Source organism: Bombina bombina, chromosome 6 (assembly GCF_027579735.1).
Source record: "Bombina bombina isolate aBomBom1 chromosome 6, aBomBom1.pri, whole genome shotgun sequence".
NCBI lineage: Eukaryota > Metazoa > Chordata > Amphibia > Anura > Bombinatoridae > Bombina > Bombina bombina.
In genome coordinates this window covers 9,655,528-9,680,580 of record NC_069504.1, presented here as the reverse complement: position 1 = coordinate 9,680,580, position 25,053 = coordinate 9,655,528, and the positions used below count along the sequence as shown (strand labels likewise).

At 41.6% G+C, this 25,053-nt stretch overlaps 1 protein-coding gene across 2 annotated transcripts in view; it reads right to left on the bottom strand.

The window, feature by feature from the left end:
- MIOX (myo-inositol oxygenase) overlaps nucleotides 1-25,053 on the bottom strand; it is a 180,517-nt gene that overhangs the window by 144,901 nt on the left and 10,563 nt on the right. The window contains exons 2-3 of one of the 2 annotated variants that reach the window (XM_053716307.1): nucleotides 5,927-5,983; nucleotides 1,903-1,983 (exon numbers count right to left, since the gene is read on the bottom strand). In XM_053716307.1, the coding sequence (XP_053572282.1) occupies nucleotides 1,903-1,983; nucleotides 5,927-5,983 (138 nt within the window). The remainder of the gene's footprint in view (nucleotides 1-1,902; nucleotides 1,984-5,926; nucleotides 5,984-25,053) is intronic. The other variant, XM_053716308.1, reaches the window with a different exon arrangement.

Below are 25,053 nucleotides of genomic sequence, written 5' to 3'. Positions count from 1 at the left end.
CTAAACACCTACACTATATTTTAAGTATATGCGTGAGGTAATGGCGTTTCATGAATAAGCCTCCATATAAACTGCACTAAGGAAACTAGAGACCTAACATCTTACAATATAAAACAGTGGTTACCCGCTCTGCAGCCCCGCAAGTGACTCAAATAAAGGCATTAAGAGGAGAGTAAATAACTGTTACATTGTTCCTTAGCTTTCTAACTTGGGGTTGTAGATATAGGGAATGTAATAAAGCTAACAGTATAACTATAGGCAACCTACTGTCCAGACCCATATTTCAAACTGTTACGTTGTCATGAGTGGCTTTACAGTCTTGTCACGCCAATATGAGGGGGACAGGTAAGGGTCGACCTTGTGGTATCCGGGCTAGAGGATCAGGGACCCGCTATGGGGAAGTACCGTTCATCCGATGCCAGTCCGTATGTAGAGGTAGGTGTAGGAGCGTGTATGCAAAATAGGCTCCATCTTCAAATGCCCAAAGATCTGAGGTAGACAGGGGAACGAAGAGGATTCACCCGGAGACTCCATCAGGACAGTCAAAAGATAGCGTGCTCTAGAGCGTTGCAGGAACTGGCCCAGTTGCGACTTACTCCTCAATGACCGTGTCTCCAGGGGATCCGGTATCCACTCGGCAGTATCGGGTAAGTCTTCTCTGGTTGGGCGGGTACCGGCTTCATGTTTAGGCTGAGTCAGGATCTTCACAGTAGTCCCAGTGGGCTCCTTCAAACTATCAGCTCTATCCCCACAGGGAAGGGAGTCTCTATGGACAACTCCTTCTACATGTTCCATCGTAGCGGGTAGGGTCTTACCCGTATTTCTGTTTACGTTTTCTTGCTCTGCGCTGGGTCTCTCTAATCTCAGATCCATTCGTAGAGAGGCGAGGTGGCTGTCCATTTTAAGAGCGAGTAGATGTAAGAGGGCTTGAATATCTTCCTCCATGGTGAAGTAGAGCAGTCGTTCTGGCTGGCTGTTATTAAGTCGCTACAGTTACTCCTCCCGGCTTCTCAAAGGTGCCCCTGGGTGTGTTAGAGTTCAAAGTATAAGCTCTCTACCCGGAAAGCAAGGAACCGGTGGGGGGAAGATAATAGAAAAGTTTTATATAGGCCGCAGCCTGCCATCTGAGTCATCTAGGATCTCCGTTTGAGGGAAAGTAAATAAAAGAGTCATCACTTGATCGCTAGTCCTTCTTTGATAATAAAAAAGATAATATTGCAAGGTATAGGTTGTAGATTATCCAGATATTGAGGGTTAACAGCAGAGCTACCAAAAAACACGTCTGGCCATGGCTGCAGCTTAGACACGCCCCCTCGGGTGTACTTACCTTGTTTTGTAGGGTTTATAGAAAGTGTACAGGGGTGTACATACATGGTTTTGTAGGGTTTAGGGTGAGTGTACAGGGGTGTACTTACCTAGTTTTGTAGGGTTTATGGTAAGTGTACAGGGGTGTACATACATGGTTTTGTAGGGTTTAGGGTGAGTGTACAGGGGTGTACATACCTAGTATTGTAGGGTTTAGGGTGAGTGTACAGGGGTGTACTTACCTTGTTTTGTAGGGTTTATAGAAAGTGTACAGGGGTGTACTTACCTGGTTTTGTAGGGTTTATGGTGTGTACAGGGGTGTACTTACCTTGTTTTGTAGGGTTTAGGGTGAGTGTACAGGGATGTACTTACCTTGTTTTGTAGGGTTTATAGAAAGTGTACAGGGGTGTACATACCTAGTATTGTAGGGTTTAGGTTGAGTGTACAGGGGTGTACATACCTAGTATTGTAGGGTTTATGATGTGTACAGGGGTGTACATACATGGTTTTGTAGGGTTTAGGGTGAGTGTACAGGAGTGTGTGTACATTTTTTTGAGGTTCTGTTGGCATAGTAAGGGGTATGGTGGTCATCCTTACCTTGTCTGTCACAAACTGCACAGTCTGGTGTGTATGCATCAAGGTGTACGTGGCTTTTACTCGGTCCACCAAAGGTCCATCCTTGTGTGAAGTAAGAAAAAAACATAGTGACTTAGCCTTTCTTACTGCGCCTGTTCTGTAACCCCATCTGTCTCAATACAAATCTTAGTCACCAACACAGTATCATTCTTACAATTTACCAGTCCCTTTCCCCTCAGATTTCATAAGTGTAAAATAAATCACCCACCCAACATTTCCTCATAAAGACTCATTTCCAAATCCTCCATCTGTCATAAATGAGACCCTGAGAAAATGTCTTCAGCTAGATTATGAGTGGAGCTTTAAAGGGACAGTCTACACCAGAATTGTTATTGTTTAAAAAGATGGATAATCCCTTTATTACCCATTCCCCAGTTTTGCATAACCAGCACAGTTATATTAATATATGTTTTACCTCTGTGATTAACTTGTATTTAAGCCTCTGCAGACTGCCCCCTTATCTCAGTGCTTCTGACAGCCAATCAGTGCAGACTCCTAAATAACTACACAGGAGTGAGCATATTGTTATCTATATGACACACATGAACTAGTACTGTCTAACTGTGAAAAACTTTCAAAATGCTCTGAGCTAAGAGGCGGTTTTCAACGGTTTAGAAATCAGTTTGAGCCTACCTAGGTTTAGCTTTTGAAAAATACCACCAAGGGAACAAAGCAAATTTAGTGATAAAAGTCAATTGGAAAGTTGTTTAAATTTTCATGCCCTATCTGAATCATGAAAGTTTAATTTTGACTAGACTGTCCCTTTAACAGTTACGCACGAGCAAAAAGGGGTTTATCATGGGTGTTTATGCAATTGAAGTTAAGAGGTGTCAGGCTCTTGTTAACTGTTTCGCCAAAACAAATAAGTCTCACAAAACACATCAAAAATACATTACAAAGTACAGTTACACTCAAGAAACACCATCTAATTAAAATTATTTAAAAAAACTTATGTATATAAAATAATCAAAGATGGTAGCAAGAAGTGTATAATAAATAGATAGAATAAGGTTATAGAAGGGGAAACTAGGAGCAGATAGTCTTTTCCAGCACTAAATCATTAACCCTTAAAGGGACACTTAACCCAAATTTTTTCTATGGTGATTCAGATAGAGCATGCAATTTTAAGCAACTTTCTAATTTACTCCTATTATCATTTTTTTTTCATTCTCTTGGTATCTTTATTTGAAATGCAAGAATGTAAGATTAGATGCCGGACCATTTTTGGTGAACACACTGTGTTGTTCTTGCTGATTGGTGGATAAATTCACCTACCAATAAACAAGTGCTTTCCGTGGTCCTGAACTAAAAAAATAGCTTAGATGCCTTCTTTTTCAAATAAAGAAAGCAAGAGAACGAAGAAAAATTGATAATAGGAGTAAATTAGAAAGTTGTTTAAATTGCATGCTCTATCTGAATCGCCCTCGGTCTCCTTTGTTCCAGATCTATCTGTATCACAAAAGAAATAAAATTTGGGTTCAGTGTCCCTTTAATTGCCAGTACACTGAAAGGTTCAATTTGAATCAACAAAATGGTTATAGACAGTGGTTTTGTATAAATTAAATTTCAATTTAATGCTAAATGTGAACAATTACCAAAAAGCAGCAATAGTGAATCAATAATTTGCAACATAAATACATGCTATTATAGCAAGGCGGCCCTCGAATTTGCCATATAAAAGTTAAGCAAGCTAAGTCCCAATAATTAGAGTCCAGAATTTGAACTTAAAGCATTAGTAGGGATCCCCTTTGTTTAGCAGTGAATGTCGATAAAGCACTATCCCCTATTTATGGGATTGCCTTCAAGTGTAGTATTTCTGTGTCACCTAGTAAGACGTATACTGAAAGTTTGAGTTCCAGTGAATCCTCCATACAGCCGCTTTTTTGTGTACTCACTCAGGTTGTTAGTGGTGGAGGTGGTTGTTAAGCGAAGTGTAATAACAGATACCTCTCAGGTTGCTTGCAATAGTATTCAGCGGAGTGCATTCAGAATTTTGCATAGCAATAAATACTAGTTTTTTGTATATACTTCTGAATTTGTGCTCATTTTTGATATTACTAACTATTCAGGTGGATTAAATATAGACACTAGTCTGATCCAATAGTCATTAACCCCTTAGCTGTTTAGAGCACATATACATATCCTTTTTTATATATTCTTTGTTACACAGGAGAGAAACACCAGAGAGCAATGAATAGTGTTACAGATGTACAGGGACTCTATTCACATACCATAAGAGAGTTACACAGGAGAGAGACACCAGAGAGCAGTGAATAGTGTTACAGCTGTACAGGACTATATTCACATACTATAAGAGAGTTACACAGAGGACTAACACCAGAATGCAGTGGATAGTGATACAGATGTACAGGACTCTATTCACATACCATAAGAGAGTTACAAAGGGAGAAACACCAGAGAGCAGTGAATAGTGTTACAGATGTACAGGGGCTCTATTCACATACCGTAAGAGAGTTACACAGGGGAGAAACACCAGAGAGCAGGAAATAGTGTCACAGATGTACAGGACTCTATTCACATACCATAAGAGAGTAAAACAGGAAATAAACACAAGAGAGCAGTGAATAGAGTTACAGATGTACAGGACTCTATTCACATACCATAAGAGAGTTACACACAGAGAACCACCAGAGAGCAGTGAATAGGGTTACAGATGTACAGGACTCTATTCACATACCATAAGAGAGTTACACAGGAGAAATACGAGAGAGCAGTGAATAGTGTTACAGATGTACAGGACTCTATTCACATACCATAAGAGAGTTACACAGGAGAGAAACACCAGAAAGCAGAGAATAGTGTTACAGATGTACAGGACTCTGTTCACATACCATAAGAGAGTTACACAGGAAATAAACACAAGAAAGCATTGAATAGTGTTACAGATGTATAGGACTCTATTCACATACTATAAGAGAGTTACACAGGAGAAACATCAGAGCGCAGGAAATAGTGTTACAGATTTACAGGGACTCTATTCACATACCATAAGAGAGTTATACAGGGGAGAGACACCAGAGAGCTGTGAATAGTGTTACAGATGTACAGGGGCTCTATTCACATACTGTAAGAGAGTTACACAGGGGAGAAACACCAGAGAGCAGGAAATAGTGTCACAGATGTACAGGACTCTATTCACATACCATAAGAGAGTAAAACAGGAAATAAACACAAGAGAGCAGTGAATAGAGTTACAGATGTACAGGACTCTATTCACATACCATAAGAGAGTTACACACAGAGAACCACCAGAGAGCAGTGAATAGGGTTACAGATGTACAGGACTCTATTCACATACCATAAGAGAGTTACACAGGAGAACACCAGAGAGCAGTGAATAGTGTTACAGATGTACAGGACTCTATTCACATACCATAAGAGAGTTACACAGGAGAGAAACACCAGAAAGCAGCGAATAGTGTTACAGATGTACAGGACTCTGTTCACATACCATAAGAGAGTTACACAGGAAATAAACACAAGAAAGCATTGAATAGTGTTACAGATGTATAGGACTCTATTCACATACTATAAGAGAGTTACACAGGAGAAACATCAGAGCGCAGGAAATAGTGTTACAGATTTACAGGGACTCTATTCACATACCATAAGAGAGTTATACAGGGGAGAGACACCAGAGAGCTGTGAATAGTGTTACAGATGTACAGAAATATGTATTTATTAATAAATAGAACATATTCTGTTACGTGAAGAATGTTGGAAAGTAAAATATTCATATTTCATGTCGGGTTAGCGTGAGAGCGATAACTTTTTTACTTTCATCTTATAATATGAGCGCAACCCGACGTGAACAAATAGCTTACTTCTAGTGGAATTAGCGCTCAAGTGGAAGCATTAAATCGTGCTCCACTTGTAATCTTGCCCCTTGTGTCTCAGTATCACTAACTGCACTATATATTCTCTCCATTCACAGCACCCCCCTCCCTTATTACTTCAAGCCCACCTTGTAGTTCCTGTATTGGTGGTCCTCAGACTCCGGTCGGTAAACCAATGATGGATCCTAAATGAAACGGGAATGTTATATTTTGAATGTAAGAATCATTGAGTTAAAATGAGAATGTTATTCTGACATTGGTCCTGAGCACTTAAATAAGTGAGAAACGATCTACTGAAGAAAATACAGTTTGATACAGGTAATAAAAAACATTTATTTTCTTATTAATAGATGAAAAATGTATGCAAATTTCTAAGCTTTGGTAATAACATAGAAATATATTTGCACTTTTTAATTTTTCACTTCCTAGTGTGATTTTACTGAGCTACAGTGTAATCTGGGGAACAGACCTCACATAGTGTGTCACACTGTCACATAGTGTAATGTTACTGAGTGACATAGGGGCCAATTTATCATAGTGCAAGCGGACATAATACGATACAGAACAGACCTCACATAGCGTGTCACACCGTCACATAGTGTGATCTGGGGAATAGACCTCACATAGCGTGTCACACCGTCACATAGTGTGATCTGGGGTACAGACCTCACATAGCGTGTCACACAGTGTAATCTGGGGAACAGACCTCACATAGTGTGTCACACCGTCACATAGTGTAATCTGGGGAATAGACCTCACATAGTGTGTCACACTGTCACATAGTGTAATGTTACTGAGTGACATAGGGGCCAATTTATCATAGTGCAAGCAGACATAATACGATACAGAACAGACCTCACATACCGTGTCCCACCGTCACATAGTGTGATCTGGGGTACAGACCTCACATAGCGTGTCACACCGTCACATAGTGTGATCTGGGGTACAGACCTCACATAGCGTGTCACACCGTCACATAGTGTGATCTGGGGTACAGACCTCACATAGCGTGTCACTGTGCTACTCTATACAGGGGCTATGACACCGCTAATAAGATATAATGAAGTTATTACATTTCTGTCTTTAGTTTATATAGAAGAGATTTGAGATAACAACAGATAAATATTCTGTGCGCTGCTGTGTACCTACCTGATACTGACGTATACAGCTACATATCTATTCTGTGCACTGCTGTGTACCTACCTGATACTGACGTATACAGCTATGTATATATTATGTGCACTGCTGTGTACCTACCTGATACTGACGTATACAGCTATGTATGTATTCTGTGCACTGCGGTGTACCTACCTGATACTGACGTATACAGCTATGTATGTATTCTGTGCGCTGCTGTGTACCTACCTGATACTGACGTATACAGCTATGTATGTATTATGTGCGCTGCTGTGTACCTACCTGATACTGACGTATACAGCTATGTATTTATTATGTGCACTGCTGTATACCTACCTGATACTGACGTATACAGCTATGTATGTATTCTGTGCACTGCTGTGTACCTACATGATACTGACGTATACAGCTATGTATGTATTCTGTGCGCTGTTGTGTACGTACCTGATACTGATGTATACAGCTATGTATGTATTCTGTGCGCTGCTGTGTACCTACCTGATACTGACGTATACAGCTATGTATGTATTCTGTGCGCTGCTGTGTACCTACCTGATACTGATGTATACAGCTATGTATTTATTATGTGCACTGCTGTGTACCTACCTGATACTGACATGCACAGCTATGTATGTATTCTGTGCACTGCTGTGTACCTACATGATACTGACGTATACAGCTATGTATGTATTCTGTGCACTGTTGTGTACCTACCTGATACTGACGTATACAGCTATGTATGTATTCTGTGCGCTGCTGTGTACCTACCTGATACTGACTTATACAGCTATGTATGGATTCTGTGCGCTGCTGTGTACCTACCTGATACTGACGTATACAGCTATGTATGTATTCTGTGCGCTGCTGTGTACCTACCTGATACTGATGTATACAGCTATGTATTTATTATGTGCACTGCTGTGTACCTACCTGATACTGACATGTACAGCTATGTATGTATTCTGTGCACTGCTGTGTACCTACATGATACTGACGTATACAGCTATGTATGTATTCTGTGCACTGTTGTGTACCTACCTGATACTGACGTATACAGCTATGTATGTATTCTGTGCACTGCTGTGTACCTACATGATACTGACGTATACAGCTATGTATGGATTCTGTGCACTGCTGTGTACCTACCTGATACTGACGTATACAGCTATGTATGTATTCTGTGCACTGCTGTGTACCTACCTGATACTGACTTATACAGCTATGTATGGATTCTGTGCACTGCTGTGTACCTACCTGATACTGACGTATACAGCTATGTATGTATTCTGTGCACTGCTGTGTACCTACCTGATACTGACTTATACAGCTATGTATGTATTCTGTGCGCTGCTGTGTACCTACCTGATACTGATGTATACAGCTATGTATGTATTCTGTGCGCTGCTGTGTACCTACATGATACTGACGTATACAGCTATGTATGTATTCTGTGCGCTGTTGTGTACGTACCTGATACTGATGTATACAGCTATGTATGTATTCTGTGCGCTGCTGTGTACCTACCTGATACTGACGTATACAGCTATGTATGTATTCTGTGCACTGCTGTGTACCTACCTCATACTGACGTATACAGCTATGTATGTATTCTGTGCACTGCTGTGTACCTACCTGATACTGATGTATACAGCTATGTATGTATTCTGTGCGCTGCTGTGTACCTACCTGATACTGACGTATACAGCTATGTATGTATTCTGTGCACTGCTGTGTACCTACCTGATACTGACGTATACAGCTATGTATGTATTCTGTGCACTGCTGTGTACCTACCTGATACTGACGTATACAGCTATGTATGTATTCTGTGCACTGCTGTGTACCTACCTGATACTGACGTATACAGCTATGTATATATTCTGTGCACTGCTGTGTACCTACCTGATACTGACATATACAGCTATGTATGTATTCTGTGCGCTGCTGTGTACCTACCTCATACTGACTTATACAGCTATGCATGTATTCTGTGTGCTGCAGCTGCTGTGTACCTACCTGATACTGACGTATACAGATATGTATGTATTCTGTGCACTGCTGTGTACCTACCTGATACTGACGTATACAGCTATGTATGTATTCTGTGCGCTGTTCTGTACCTACCTGATAATGACGTATACGGCTATGTATGTATTCTGTGCGCTGCTGTGTACCTACCTGATACTGACGTATACAGCTATGTATGTATTCTGTGCACTGCTGTGTACCTACCTGATACTGATGTATACAGCTATGTATGTATTCTGTGCGCTGCTGTGTACCTACCTCATACTGACGTATACAGCTATGTATATATTATGTGCGCTGTTGTGTACCTACCTGATACTGACGTATACAGCTATGTATGTATTCTGTGCACTGCTGTGTTCCTACCTGATACTGACGTATACAGCTATGTATGTATTCTGTGCACTGCTGTGTACCTACCTGATACTGACGTATACAGCTATGTATGTATTCTGTGCGCTGCTGTGTACCTACCTCATACTGACGTATACAGCTATGTATATATTATGTGCACTGCTGTGTACCTACCTGATACTGACGTATGCAGCTATGTATGTATTCTGTGCGCTGCTGTGTACCTACCTCATACTGACATATGCAGCTATGTATGTATTCTGTGCGCTGCTGTGTACCTACCTGATACTGACGTATGCAGCTATGTATGTATTCTGTGCACTGCTGTGTACCTACCTGATACTGACGTATACAGCTATGTGACGTATACAGCTATGTATGTATTCTGTGCACTGCTGTGTACCTACCTGATACTGACGTATACAGCTATGTGACGTATACAGCTATGTATGTATTCTGTGCACTGCTGTGTACCTACCTGATACTGACGTATACAGCTATGTATATATTATGTGCGCTGCTGTGTACCTACCTGATACTGACGTATACAGCTATGTATGTATTCTGTGCGCTGCTGTGTACCTACCTGATACTGACGTATACGGCTATGTATGTATTTTGTGCACTGCTGTGTACCTACCTGATACTGACGTATACAGCTATGTATGTATTCTGTGCGCTGCTGTGTACCTACCTGATACTGACGTATACAGCTATGTATATATTATGTGCACTGCTGTGTACCTACCTGATACTGACGTATACAGCTATGTATGTATTCTGTGCACTGCTGTGTACCTACCTGATACTGACGTATACAGCTATGTATATATTATGTGCACTGCTGTGTACCTACCTGATACTGACGTATACAGCTATGTATATATTATGTGCACTGCTGTGTACCTACCTGATACTGACGTATACAGCTATGTATGTATTCTGTGCGCTGTTGTGTACCTACCTGATACTGACATATACAGCTATGTATGTATTCTGTGCGCTGTTGTGTACCTACCTGATACTGACGTATACAGCTATGTATGTATTCTGTGCGCTGTTGTGTACCTACCTGATACTGACGTATACAGCTATGTATGTATTCTGTGCGCTGTTGTGTACCTACCTGATAATGACGTATACAGCTATGTATGTATTATGTGCAGTGCTGTGTACCTACCTGATAATGACGTATACAGCTATGTATGTATTCTGTGCGCTGTTGTGTACCTACCTGATACTGACGTATACAGCTATGTATATATTATGTGCAATGCTGTGTACCTACCTGATACTGACGTATACAGCTATGTATGTATTCTGTGCACTGCTGTGTACCTACCTGATACTGACGTATACAGCTATGTATGTATTCTGTGCGCTGTTGTGTACCTACCTGATACTGACGTATACAGCTACATATCTATTCTGTGCGCTGTTGTGTACCTACCTGATACTGACGTATACAGCTACATATCTATTCTGTGCGCTGTTGTGTACCTACCTGATACTGACGTATACAGCTATGTATGTATTCTGTGCGCTGCTGTGTACCTACCTGATACTGACGTATACAGCTATGTATGTATTCTGTGCGCTGTTGTGTACCTACCTGATACTGACGTATACAGCTATGTATTTATTCTGTGCGCTGTTGTGTACCTACCTGATAATGACGTATACAGCTATGTATTTATTCTGTGCGCTGCTGTGTACCTACCTGATACTGATGTATACAGCTATGTATTTATTCTGTGCGCTGTTGTGTACCTACCTGATAATGACGTATACAGCTATGTATGTATTCTGTGCACTGCTGTGTACCTACCTGAATACTGACGTATACAGCTATGTATATATTATGTGCACTGCTGTGTACCTACCTGATACTGACGTATACATCTATGTATGTATTCTGTGAGCTGTTGTGTACCTACCTGATACTGACGTATACAGCTGATACTGATGTATACAGCTATGTATGTATTCTGTGCGCTGCTGTGTACCTACCTCATACTGACGTATACAGCTATGTATGTATTCTGTGCACTGCTGTGTACCTACCTGATACTGACGTATACAGCTATGTATGTATTCTGTGCGCTGTTGTGTACCTACCTGATACTGACGTATACAGCTATGTATGTATTCTGTGAGCTGTTGTGTACCTACCTGATACTGACGTATACAGCTATGTATGTATTCTGTGCGCTGCTGTGTACCTACCTGATACTGACGTATACAGCTATGTGACGTATACAGCTATGTATGTATTCTGTGCGCTGCTGTGTACCTACCTGATACTGACGTATACAGCTATGTGACGTATACAGCTATGTATATATTATGTGCACTGCTGTGTACCTACCTGATACTGACGTATACAGCTATGTATGTATTCTGTCCTCTGTTGTGTACCTACCTGATACTGACGTAAACAGCTATGTGACGTATACAGCTATGTATGTATTCTGTGCAGTGCTGTGTACCTACCTGATACTGACGTATACAGCTATGTATATATTCTGTGCACTGCTGTGTACCTACCTGATACTGACATATACAGCTATGTATGTATTCTGTGCACTGCTGTGTACCTACCTGATACTGACGTATACAGCTATGTATGTATTCTGTGCGCTGCTGTGTACCTACCTGATACTGACGTATACAGCTATGTATGTATTCTGTGCACTGCTGTGTACCTACCTGATACTGACGTATACAGCTATGTATGTATTCTGTGCACTGCTGTGTACCTACCTGATACTGACGTATACAGCTATGTATGTATTCTGTGCGCTGTTCTGTACCTACCTGATAATGACGTATACGGCTATGTATGTATTCTGTGCGCTGCTGTGTACCTACCTGATACTGACGTATACAGCTATGTATGTATTCTGTGCACTGCTGTGTACCTACCTGATACTGATGTATACAGCTATGTATGTATTCTGTGCGCTGCTGTGTACCTACCTCATACTGACGTATACAGCTATGTATATATTATGTGCGCTGTTGTGTACCTACCTGATACTGACGTATGCAGCTATGTATGTATTCTGTGCGCTGCTGTGTACCTACCTCATACTGACATATGCAGCTATGTATGTATTCTGTGCGCTGCTGTGTACCTACCTGATACTGACGTATGCAACTATGTATGTATTCTGTGCACTGCTGTGTACCTACCTGATACTGACGTATACAGCTATGTGACGTATACAGCTATGTATGTATTCTGTGCACTGCTGTGTACCTACCTGATACTGATGTATACAGCTATGTGACGTATACAGCTATGTATGTATTCTGTGCACTGCTGTGTACCTACCTGATACTGACGTATACAGCTATGTATATATTATGTGCGCTGCTGTGTACCTACCTGATACTGACGTATACAGCTATGTATGTATTCTGTGCGCTGCTGTGTGCCTACCTGATACTGACGTATACAGCTATGTATGTATTCTGTGCGCTGCTGTGTACCTACCTGATACTGACGTATACAGCTATGTATGTATTCTGTGCGCTGCTGTGTACCTACCTGATACTGACGTATACGGCTATGTATGTATTTTGTGCACTGCTGTGTACCTACCTGATACTGACGTATACAGCTATGTATGTATTCTGTGCGCTGCTGTGTACCTACCTGATACTGACGTATACAGCTATGTATATATTATGTGCACTGCTGTGTACCTACCTGATACTGACGTATACAGCTATGTATGTATTCTGTGCACTGCTGTGTACCTACCTGATACTGACGTATACAGCTATGTATATATTATGTGCACTGCTGTGTACCTACCTGATACTGACGTATACAGCTATGTATATATTATGTGCACTGCTGTGTACCTACCTGATACTGACGTATACAGCTATGTATGTATTCTGTGCACTGTTGTGTACCTACCTGATACTGACATATACAGCTATGTATGTATTCTGTGCGCTGTTGTGTACCTACCTGATACTGACGTATACAGCTATGTATGTATTCTGTGCGCTGTTGTGTACCTACCTGATACTGACGTATACAGCTATGTATGTATTCTGTGCGCTGTTGTGTACCTACCTGATAATGACGTATACAGCTATGTATGTATTATGTGCAGTGCTGTGTACCTACCTGATAATGACGTATACAGCTATGTATGTATTCTGTGCGCTGTTGTGTACCTACCTGATACTGACGTATACAGCTATGTATATATTATGTGCACTGCTGTGTACCTACCTGATACTGACGTATACAGCTATGTATGTATTCTGTGCACTGCTGTGTACCTACCTGATACTGACGTATACAGCTATGTATGTATTCTGTGCGCTGTTGTGTACCTACCTGATACTGACGTATACAGCTACATATCTATTCTGTGCGCTGTTGTGTACCTACCTGATACTGACGTATACAGCTACATATCTATTCTGTGCGCTGTTGTGTACCTACCTGATACTGACGTATACAGCTATGTATGTATTCTGTGCGCTGCTGTGTACCTACCTGATACTGACGTATACAGCTATGTATGTATTCTGTGCGCTGTTGTGTACCTACCTGATACTGACATATACAGCTATGTATGTATTCTGTGCGCTGTTGTGTACCTACCTGATACTGACGTATACAGCTATGTATGTATTCTGTGCGCTGTTGTGTACCTACCTGATAATGACGTATACAGCTATGTATGTATTCTGTGCACTGCTGTGTACCTACCTGAATACTGACGTATACAGCTATGTATATATTATGTGCACTGCTGTGTACCTACCTGATACTGACGTATACAGCTATGTATGTATTCTGTGTACCTACCTGATACTGACGTATACAGCTATGTATTTATTCTGTGCGCTGTTGTGTACCTACCTGATAATGACGTATACAGCTATGTATTTATTCTGTGCGCTGCTGTGTACCTACCTGATACTGATGTATACAGCTATGTATTTATTCTGTGCGCTGTTGTGTACCTACCTGATAATGACGTATACAGCTATGTATGTATTCTGTGCACTGCTGTGTACCTACCTGATACTGACTTATACAGCTATGTATATATTATGTGCACTGCTGTGTACCTACCTGATACTGACGTATACAGCTATGTATGTATTCTGTCCGCTGTTGTGTACCTACCTGATACTGACGTAAACAGCTATGTGACGTATACAGCTATGTATGTATTCTGTGCAGTGCTGTGTACCTACCTGATACTGACGTATACAGCTATGTATTTATTCTGTGCGCTGCTGTGTACCTACCTGATACTGACGTATACAGCTATGTATATATTCTGTGCGCTGTTGTGTACCTACCTGATACTGATGTATACAGCTATGTATGTATTCTGTGCGCTGCTGTGTACCTACCTGATACGGACATATACAGCTATGTATGTATTCTGTGCATTGCTGTGTACCTACCTGATACTGACGTATACAGCTATGTATGTATTATGTGCACTGCTGTGTACCTACCTGATACTGACGTATACAGCTATGTATGTATTCTGTGCACTGCTGTGTACCTACCTGATACTGACGTATACAGCTATGTATGTATTCTGTGCACTGCTGTGTACCTACCTGATACTGACGTATACAGCTATGTATCTATTCTGTGCGCTGTTGTGTACCTACCTGATACTGACGTATACAGCTATGTATGTATTCTGTGCGCTGCTGTGTACCTACCTGATACTGACGTATACAGCTATGTATGTATTCTGTGCGCTGTTGTGTACCTACCTGATACTGACGTATACAGCTATGTATGTATTCTGTGCGCTGTTGTGTACCTACCTGATACTGACGTATACAGCTATGTATGTATTCTGTGCGCTGCTGTGTACCTACCTGATACTGACATATACAGCTATGTATGTATTCTGTGCGCTGCTGTGTACCTACCTGATACTGACGTATACAGCTATGTATGTATTCTGTGCGCTGCTGTGTACCTACCTGATACTGACGTATACAGCTATGTATGTATTCTGTGCGCTGCTGTGTACCTACCTGATACTGACGTATACAGCTATGTATTTATTATGTGCACTGCTGTGTACCTACCTGATACTGACATATACAGCTATGTATATATTCTGTGCACTGCTGTGTACCTACCTGATACTGACGTATACAGCTATGTATGTATTCTGTGCGCTGTTGTGTACCTACCTGATACTGATGTATACAGCTATGTATGTATTCTGTGCACTGCTGTGTACCTACCTGATACTGACGTATACAGCTATGTATATATTATGTGCACTGCTGTGTACCTACCTGATACTGACGTATACAGCTATGTGACGTATACAGCTATGTATGTATTCTGTGCGCTGCTGTGTACCTACCTCATACTGACTTATACAGCTATGTATATATTATGTGCGCTGCTGTGTACCTACCTGATACTGACGTATACAGCTATGTATGTATTCTGTCCGCTGTTGTGTACCTACCTGATACTGACGTAAACAGCTATGTGACGTATACAGCTATGTATGTATTCTGTGCAGTGCTGTGTACCTACCTGATACTGACGTATACAGCTATGTATTTATTGTGTGCGCTGCTGTGTACCTACCTGATACTGATGTATACAGCTATGTATATATTCTGTGCGCTGTTGTGTACCTACCTGATACTGATGTATACAGCTATGTATGTATTCTGTGCACTGCTGTGCACCTATCTGATACGGACGTATACAGCTAGGTATGTATTCTGTGCGCTGCTGTGTACCTACCTGATACTGACGTATACAGCTATGTATGTATTCTGTGCGCTGCTGTGTACCTACCTGATACTGACGTATACAGCTATGTATGTATTCTGTGCGCTGTTGTGTACCTACCTGATACTGACGTATACAGCTATGTATGTATTCTGTGCGCTGTTGTGTACCTACCTGATACTGACATATACAGCTATGTATGTATTCTGTGCGCTGCTGTGTACCTACCTGATACTGACATATACAGCTATGTATGTATTCTGTGCGCTGCTGTGTACCTACCTGATACTGACGTATACAGCTATGTATGTATTCTGTGCGCTGCTGTGTACCTACCTGATACTGACGTATACAGCTATGTATGTATTCTGTGCGCTGCTGTGTACCTACCTGATACTGACGTATACAGCTATGTATTTATTATGTGCACTGCTGTGTACCTACCTGATACTGACATATACAGCTATGTATATATTCTGTGCACTGCTGTGTACCTACCTGATACTGACGTATACAGCTATGTATGTATTCTGTGCGCTGTTGTGTACCTACCTGATACTGATGTATACAGCTATGTATGTATTCTGTGCACTGCTGTGTACCTACCTGATACTGACGTATACAGCTATGTATATATTATGTGCACTGCTGTGTACCTACCTGATACTGACGTATACAGCTATGTGACGTATACAGCTATGTATGTATTCTGTGCGCTGCTGTGTACCTACCTCATACTGACTTATACAGCTATGTATATATTATGTGCACTGCTGTGTACCTACCTGATACTGACGTATACAGCTATGTATGTATTCTGTCCGCTGTTGTGTACCTACCTGATACTGACGTAAACAGCTATGTGACGTATACAGCTATGTATGTATTCTGTGCAGTGCTGTGTACCTACCTGATACTGACGTATACAGCTATGTATTTATTGTGTGCGCTGCTGTGTACCTACCTGATACTGATGTATACAGCTATGTATATATTCTGTGCGCTGTTGTGTACCTACCTGATACTGATGTATACAGCTATGTATGTATTCTGTGCACTGCTGTGCACCTATCTGATACGGACGTATACAGCTAGGTATGTATTCTGTGCGCTGCTGTGTACCTACCTGATACTGACGTATACAGCTATGTATTTATTCTGTGCACTGCTGTGTACCTACCTGATACGGACATATACAGCTATGTATGTATTCTGTGCGCTGCTGTGTACCTACCTGATACTGACGTTTACAGCTATGTATGTATTCTGTGCGCTGCTGTGTACCTACCTGATACTGACGTATACAGCTATGTATATATTATATGCACTGCTGTGTACCTACCTGATACTGATGTATACAGCTATGTATATATTCTGTGCGCTGCTGTGTACCTACCTGATACTGACGTATACAGCTATGTATTTATTCTGTGCGCTGTTGTGTACCTACCTGATACTGACGTATACAGCTATGTATGTATTCTGTGCACTGCTGTGTACCTACCTGATACTGACGTATACAGCTATGTATGTATTCTGTGCACTGCTGTGTACCTACCTGATACTGATGTATACAGCTATGTATGTATTCTGTGCACTGCTGTGTACCTACCTGATACTGACGTATACAGCTATGTATGTATTCTGTGCGCTGCTGTGTACCTACCTCATACTGACGTATACAGCTATGTATGTATTCTGTGCACTGCTGTGTACCTACCTGATACTGATGTATACAGCTATGTATGTATTCTGTGCGCTGTTGTGTACCTACCTGATACTGACGTATACAACTATGTATGTATTCTGTGCATTGCTGTGTACCTACCTGATACTGACGTATACAGCTATGTATGTATTCTGTGCACTGCTGTGTACCTACCTGATACTGATGTATACAGCTATGTATATATTCTGTGCGCTGTTGTGTACCTACCTGATACTGACGTATACAGCTATGTATGTATTCTGTGCAGTGCTGTGTACCTACCTGATACTGACGTATACAGCTATGTATTTAGTCTGTGCGCTGCTGTGTACCTACCTGATACTGACGTATACAGCTATGTATGTATTCTGTGCGCTGCTGTGTACCTACCTCATACTGACTTATACAGCTATGTATGTATTCTGTGCGCTGTTGTGTACCTACCTGATACTGACGTATACAGCTATGTATGTATTCTGTGCGCTGTTGTGTACCTACCTGATACTGACGTATACAGCTATGTATGTATTCTGTGCGCTGTTGTGTACCTACCTGATACTGACGTATACAGCTATGTATGTATTCTGTGCATTGCTGTGTACCTACCTGATACTGATGTATACAGCTATGTATGTATTCTGTGCGCTGCTGTGTACCTACCTGATACTGACGTATACAGCTATGTATGTATTCTGTGCACTGCTGTGTACCTACCTGATACTGACGTATACAGCTATGTATGTATTCTGTGCACTGCTGTGTACCTACCTCATACTGACGTATACAGCTATGTATGTATTCTGTGCGCTGCTGTGTACCTACCTGATACTGACGTATACAGCTATGTATGTATTCTGTGCGCTGCTGTGTACCTACATGATACTGACGTATACAGCTATGTATGTATTCTGTGCACTGCTGTGTACCTACCTGATACTGACGTATACAGCTATGTATGTATTCTGTGCGCTGCTGTGTACCTACCTGATACTGACGTATACAGCTATGTATATATTATGTGCACTGCTGTGTACCTACCTGATACTGACGTATACAGCTATGTGACGTATACAGCTATGTATGTATTCTGTGTGCTGCTGTGTACCTACCCGATACTGACGTATACAGCTATGTATGTATTCTGTGCGCTGCTGTGTACCTACCTGATACTGACGTATACAGATATGTATGTATTCTGTGTGCTGCTGTGTACCTACCTGATACTGACGTATACAGCTATGTGACGTATACAGCTATGTATGTATTCTGTGTGCTGCTGTGTACCTACCTGATACTGACGTATACAGCTATGTATGTATTCTGTGCGCTGCTGTGTACCTACCTGATACTGACGTATACAGCTATGTATATATTATGTGCACTGCTGTGTACCTACCTGATACTGACGTATACAGCTATGTATGTATTCTGTGCGCTGCTGTGTACCTACCTGATACTGACGTATACAGCTATGTATGTATTCTGTGCGCTGCTGTGTACCTTCCTGATACTGACGTATACAGCTATGTATGTATTCTGTGCACTGCTGTGTACCTACCTCATACTGACGTATACAGCTATGTATGTATTCTGTGCGCTGCTGTGTACCTACCTGATACTGACGTATACAGCTATGTATGTATTCTGTGCGCTGCTGTGTACCTACATGATACTGACGTATACAGCTATGTATGTATTCTGTGCACTGCTGTGTACCTACCTGATACTGACGTATACAGCTATGTATGTATTCTGTGCGCTGCTGTGTACCTACCTGATACTGACGTATACAGCTATGTATATATTATGTGCACTGCTGTGTACCTACCTTATACTGACGTATACAGCTATGTATGTATTCTGTGCGCTGTTGTGTACCTACCTGATACTGACGTATACAGCTATGTGACGTATACAGCTATGTATGTATTCTGTGTGCTGCTGTGTACCTACCTGATACTGACGTATACAGCTATGTATGTATTCTGTGCGCTGCTGTGTACCTACCTGATACTGACGTATACAGCTATGTATATATTATGTGCACTGCTGTGTACCTACCTGATACTGACGTATACAGCTATGTATGTATTCTGTGCGCTGTTGTGTACCTGCCTGATACTGACGTATACAGCTATGTGACGTATACAGCTATGTATGTATTCTGTGTGCTGCTGTGTACCTACCTGATACTGACGTATACAGCTATGTATGTATTCTGTGCGCTGTTGTGTACCTACCTGATACTGACGTATACAGCTATGTATGTATTCTGTGCGCTGCTGTGTACCTACCTGATACTGACGTATACAGCTATGTATGTATTCTGTGCGCTGCTGTGTACCTACCTGATACTGACGTATACAGCTATGTATGTATTCTGTGCGCACTGCTGTGTACCTACCTGATACTGACGTATACAGCTATGTATGTATTCTGTGCACTGCTGTGTACCTACCTGATACTGACGTATACAGCTATGTATGTATTCTGTGCACTGCTGTGTACCTACCTGATACTGACATGTACAGCTATGTATGTATTCTGTGCACTGCTGTGTACCTACCTGATACTGATGTATGCAGCTATGTATGTATTCTGTGCGCTGCTGTGTACCTACCTGATAATGACGTATACAGCTATGTATGTATTCTGTGCGCTGTTGTGTACCTACCTGATACTGACGTATACAGCTATGTGACGTATACAGCTATGTATGTATTCTGTGCGCTGCTGTGTACCTACCTGATACTGACGTATACAGCTATGTATATATTATGTGCGCTGCTGTGTACCTACCTGATACTGACGTATACAGCTATGTATGTATTCTGTGCGCTGTTGTGTACCTACCTGATACTGACGTATACAGCTATGTGACGTATACAGCTATGTATGTATTCTGTGTGCTGCTGTGTACCTACCTGATACTGACGTATACAGCTATGTATGTATTATGTGCACTGCTGTGTACCTACCTGATACTGACATGTACAGCTATGTATGTATTCTGTGCACTGCTGTGTACCTACCTGATACTGATGTATGCAGCTATGTATGTATTCTGTGCACTGCTGTGTACCTACCTGATACTGACGTATACAGCTATGTATGTATTCTGTGCGCTGTTGTGTACCTACCTGATACTGATGTATACAGCTATGTGACGTATACAGCTATGTATGTATTCTGTGCGCTGCTGTGTACCTACCTGATACTGACGTATACAGCTATGTATATATTATGTGCACTGCTGTGTACCTACCTGATACTGACGTATACAACTACATATCTATTCTGTGCACTTCTGTGTACCTACCTGATACTGACGTATACAGCTACATATCTATTCTGTGCACTGCTGTGTACCTACCTGATACTGACGTATACAGCTATGTATGTATTCTGTGCACTGCTGTGTACCTACCTGATACTGACGTATACAGCTACATATCTATTCTGTGCACTGCTGTGTACCTACCTGATACTGACGTATACAGCTATGTATCTATTCTGTGCACTGCTGTGTACCTACCTGATACTGACGTATACAGCTATGTATGTATTCTGTGCGCTGCTGTGTACCTACCTGATACTGATGTATACAGCTATGTATATATTATAGTAATAGGTAATCCCCAGAAAAGAGGACAAAAGACGGCTGAGAAATCATCCACGGCTGGTTCAAAAAAGGTATTTATTGAAGCAAGGTGCTAGTACATTAGGTGAGAGCAAAGCCTTAACCCCTGACGCGTTTCGCGCATGCGTACATGCGCTTCATCTGATGAAGCGCATGTACGCATGCGCGAAACGCGTCAGGTGTTAAGGCTTTGCTCTCACCTAATGTACTAGCACCTTGCTTCAATAAATACCTTTTTTGAACCAGCCGTGGATGATTTCTCAGCCGTCTTTTGTCCTCTTTTCTGGGGATTACCTATTACTATATTCAGCGGATGAGATACCGCTTTGGCTGTCTATCACCCGGAAAACCTATAACCAGACCTGAAGAGCCGGTTACTTAGGACCCAGTGGACACCTGGTTTGTCCCGAGGAATTTGCCGTACGACGCTGCACGTTCTCCTCACGCCTACAGCGGACCTCCTGTGCAACACCTGGTTTGTCCTGAGGAATCTGCCGTGCGACGCTGCACGTTCCCCTCACGCTTACAGCGGACCTCCTGTGCGACACGGCACATCACTCTGATGTCAGAGCCTTGGTCGTTTGAGGACAAGTGGAAACGAGGACACAGCCATCTCCCTCCGTCGGAACTTGGGGGCTCTAGCCTATCGAGGATCTTCGGAGGACGCTGCCTGGAACCATTACATTGGTAATTAAACCTCCTGGTCCACTTATTTTGAAGGTACTTTTCATTTCTACTGTGTACATCCCAATTGTACATCGGCTCTAAGGGTCCGGAGGGACGTCTACATTACAACTTGTTTTCCCACAGTTTGTTTCTTGCCGTCAGGAACTTCCATAGCGCTTTCTATACACATAGATATAGCGCTATACTTAAGAATATACTGGGAATATACTTGGAACATTCTATATCAATGTAATTCTGGACTTCACCATTTGAATTTCCACAATTTTGCAAGTATAGCAAACCGTTTTTAGCAACTATGGGAAATGCTAACTACGAAGTATTGTAACATTGTTTAGATATATACATTGTCTCTATACACACTGTTGTAAGATCCCCTATTATCTATACCTGCTAATAATCCTCTTTTGCTCTAGGTATTTTTATGTATATATTATGTGCACTGCTGTGTACCTACCTGATACTGACGTATACAGCTATGTATGTATTCTGTGCACTGCTGTGTACCTACCTGATACTGACGTATACAGCTATGTATGTATTCTGTGCACTGCTGTGTACCTACCTGATACTGACGTATACAGCTATGTATGTATTCTGTGCGCTGTTGTGTACCTACCTGATACTGATGTATACAGCTATGTATGTATTCTGTGCACTGCTGTGTACCTACCTGATACTGACGTATACAGCTATGTATATATTATGTGCACTGCTGTGTACCTACCTGATACTGACGTATACAGCTATGTGACGTATACAGCTATGTATGTATTCTGTGCGCTGCTGTGTACCTACCTCATACTGACTTATACAGCTATGTATATATTATGTGCGCTGCTGTGTACCTACCTGATACTGACGTATACAGCTATGTATGTATTCTGTCCGCTGTTGTGTACCTACCTGATACTGACGTAAACAGCTATGTGACGTATACAGCTATGTATGTATTCTGTGCAGTGCTGTGTACCTACCTGATACTGACGTATACAGCTATGTATTTATTGTGTGCGCTGCTGTGTACCTACCTGATACTGATGTATACAGCTATGTATATATTCTGTGCGCTGTTGTGTACCTACCTGATACTGATGTATACAGCTATGTATGTATTCTGTGCACTGCTGTGCACCTATCTGATACGGACGTATACAGCTAGGTATGTATTCTGTGCGCTGCTGTGTACCTACCTGATACTGACGTATACAGCTATGTATTTATTCTGTGCACTGCTGTGTACCTACCTGATACGGACATATACAGCTATGTATGTATTCTGTGCGCTGCTGTGTACCTACCTGATACTGACGTTTACAGCTATGTATGTATTCTCTGCGCTGCTGTGTACCTACCTGATACTGACGTATACAGCTATGTATATATTATATGCACTGCTGTGTACCTACCTGATACTGATGTATACAGCTATGTATATATTCTGTGCGCTGCTGTGTACCTACCTGATACTGACGTATACAGCTATGTATGTATTCTGTGCATTGCTGTGTACCTACCTGATACTGACGTATACAGCTATGTATGTATTATGTGCACTGCTGTGTACCTACCTGATACTGACGTATACAGCTATGTATGTATTCTGTGCGCTGTTGTGTACGTACCTGATACTGACGTATACAGCTATGTATGTATTCTGTGCACTGCTGTGTACCTACCTGATACTGATGTATACAGCTATGTATGTATTCTGTGCACTGCTGTGTACCTACCTGATACTGACGTATACAGCTATGTATGTATTCTGTGCGCTGTTGTGTACGTAGCTGATACTGACGTATACAGTTATGTATGTATTCTGTGCGCTGCTGTGTAACTACCTGATACTGACGTATACAGCTATGTATGTATTCTGTGCGCTGCTGTGTACCTACCTCATACTGACGTATACAGCTATGTATGTATTCTGTGCACTGCTGTGTACCTACCTGATACTGATGTATACAGCTATGTATGTATTCTGTGCGCTGTTGTGTACCTACCTGATACTGACGTATACAACTATGTATGTATTCTGTGCATTGCTGTGTACCTACCTGATACTGACGTATACAGCTATGTATGTATTCTGTGCACTGCTGTGTACCTACCTGATACTGATGTATACAGCTATGTATATATTCTGTGCGCTGTTGTGTACCTACCTGATACTGACGTATACAGCTATGTATGTATTCTGTGCAGTGCTGTGTACCTACCTGATACTGACGTATACAGCTATGTATTTAGTCTGTGCGCTGCTGTGTACCTACCTGATACTGACGTATACAGCTATGTATGTATTCTGTGCGCTGCTGTGTACCTACCTCATACTGACTTATACAGCTATGTATGTATTCTGTGCGCTGTTGTGTACCTACCTGATACTGACGTATACAGCTATGTATGTATTCTGTGCGCTGTTGTGTACCTACCTGATACTGACGTATACAGCTATGTATGTATTCTGTGCGCTGTTGTGTACCTACCTGATACTGACGTATACAGCTATGTATGTATTCTGTGCACTGCTGTGTACCTACCTGATACTGATGTATACAGCTATGTATGTATTCTGTGCGCTGCTGTGTACCTACCTGATACTGACGTATACAGCTATGTATGTATTCTGTGCACTGCTGTGTACCTACCTGATACTGACGTATACAGCTATGTATGTATTCTGTGCACTGCTGTGTACCTACCTCATACTGACGTATACAGCTATGTATGTATTCTGTGCGCTGCTGTGTACCTACCTGATACTGACGTATACAGCTATGTATGTATTCTGTGCGCTGCTGTGTACCTACCTGATACTGACGTATACAGCTATGTATGTATTCTGTGCACTGCTGTGTACCTACCTGATACTGACGTATACAGCTATGTATGTATTCTGTGCGCTGCTGTGTACCTACCTGATACTGACGTA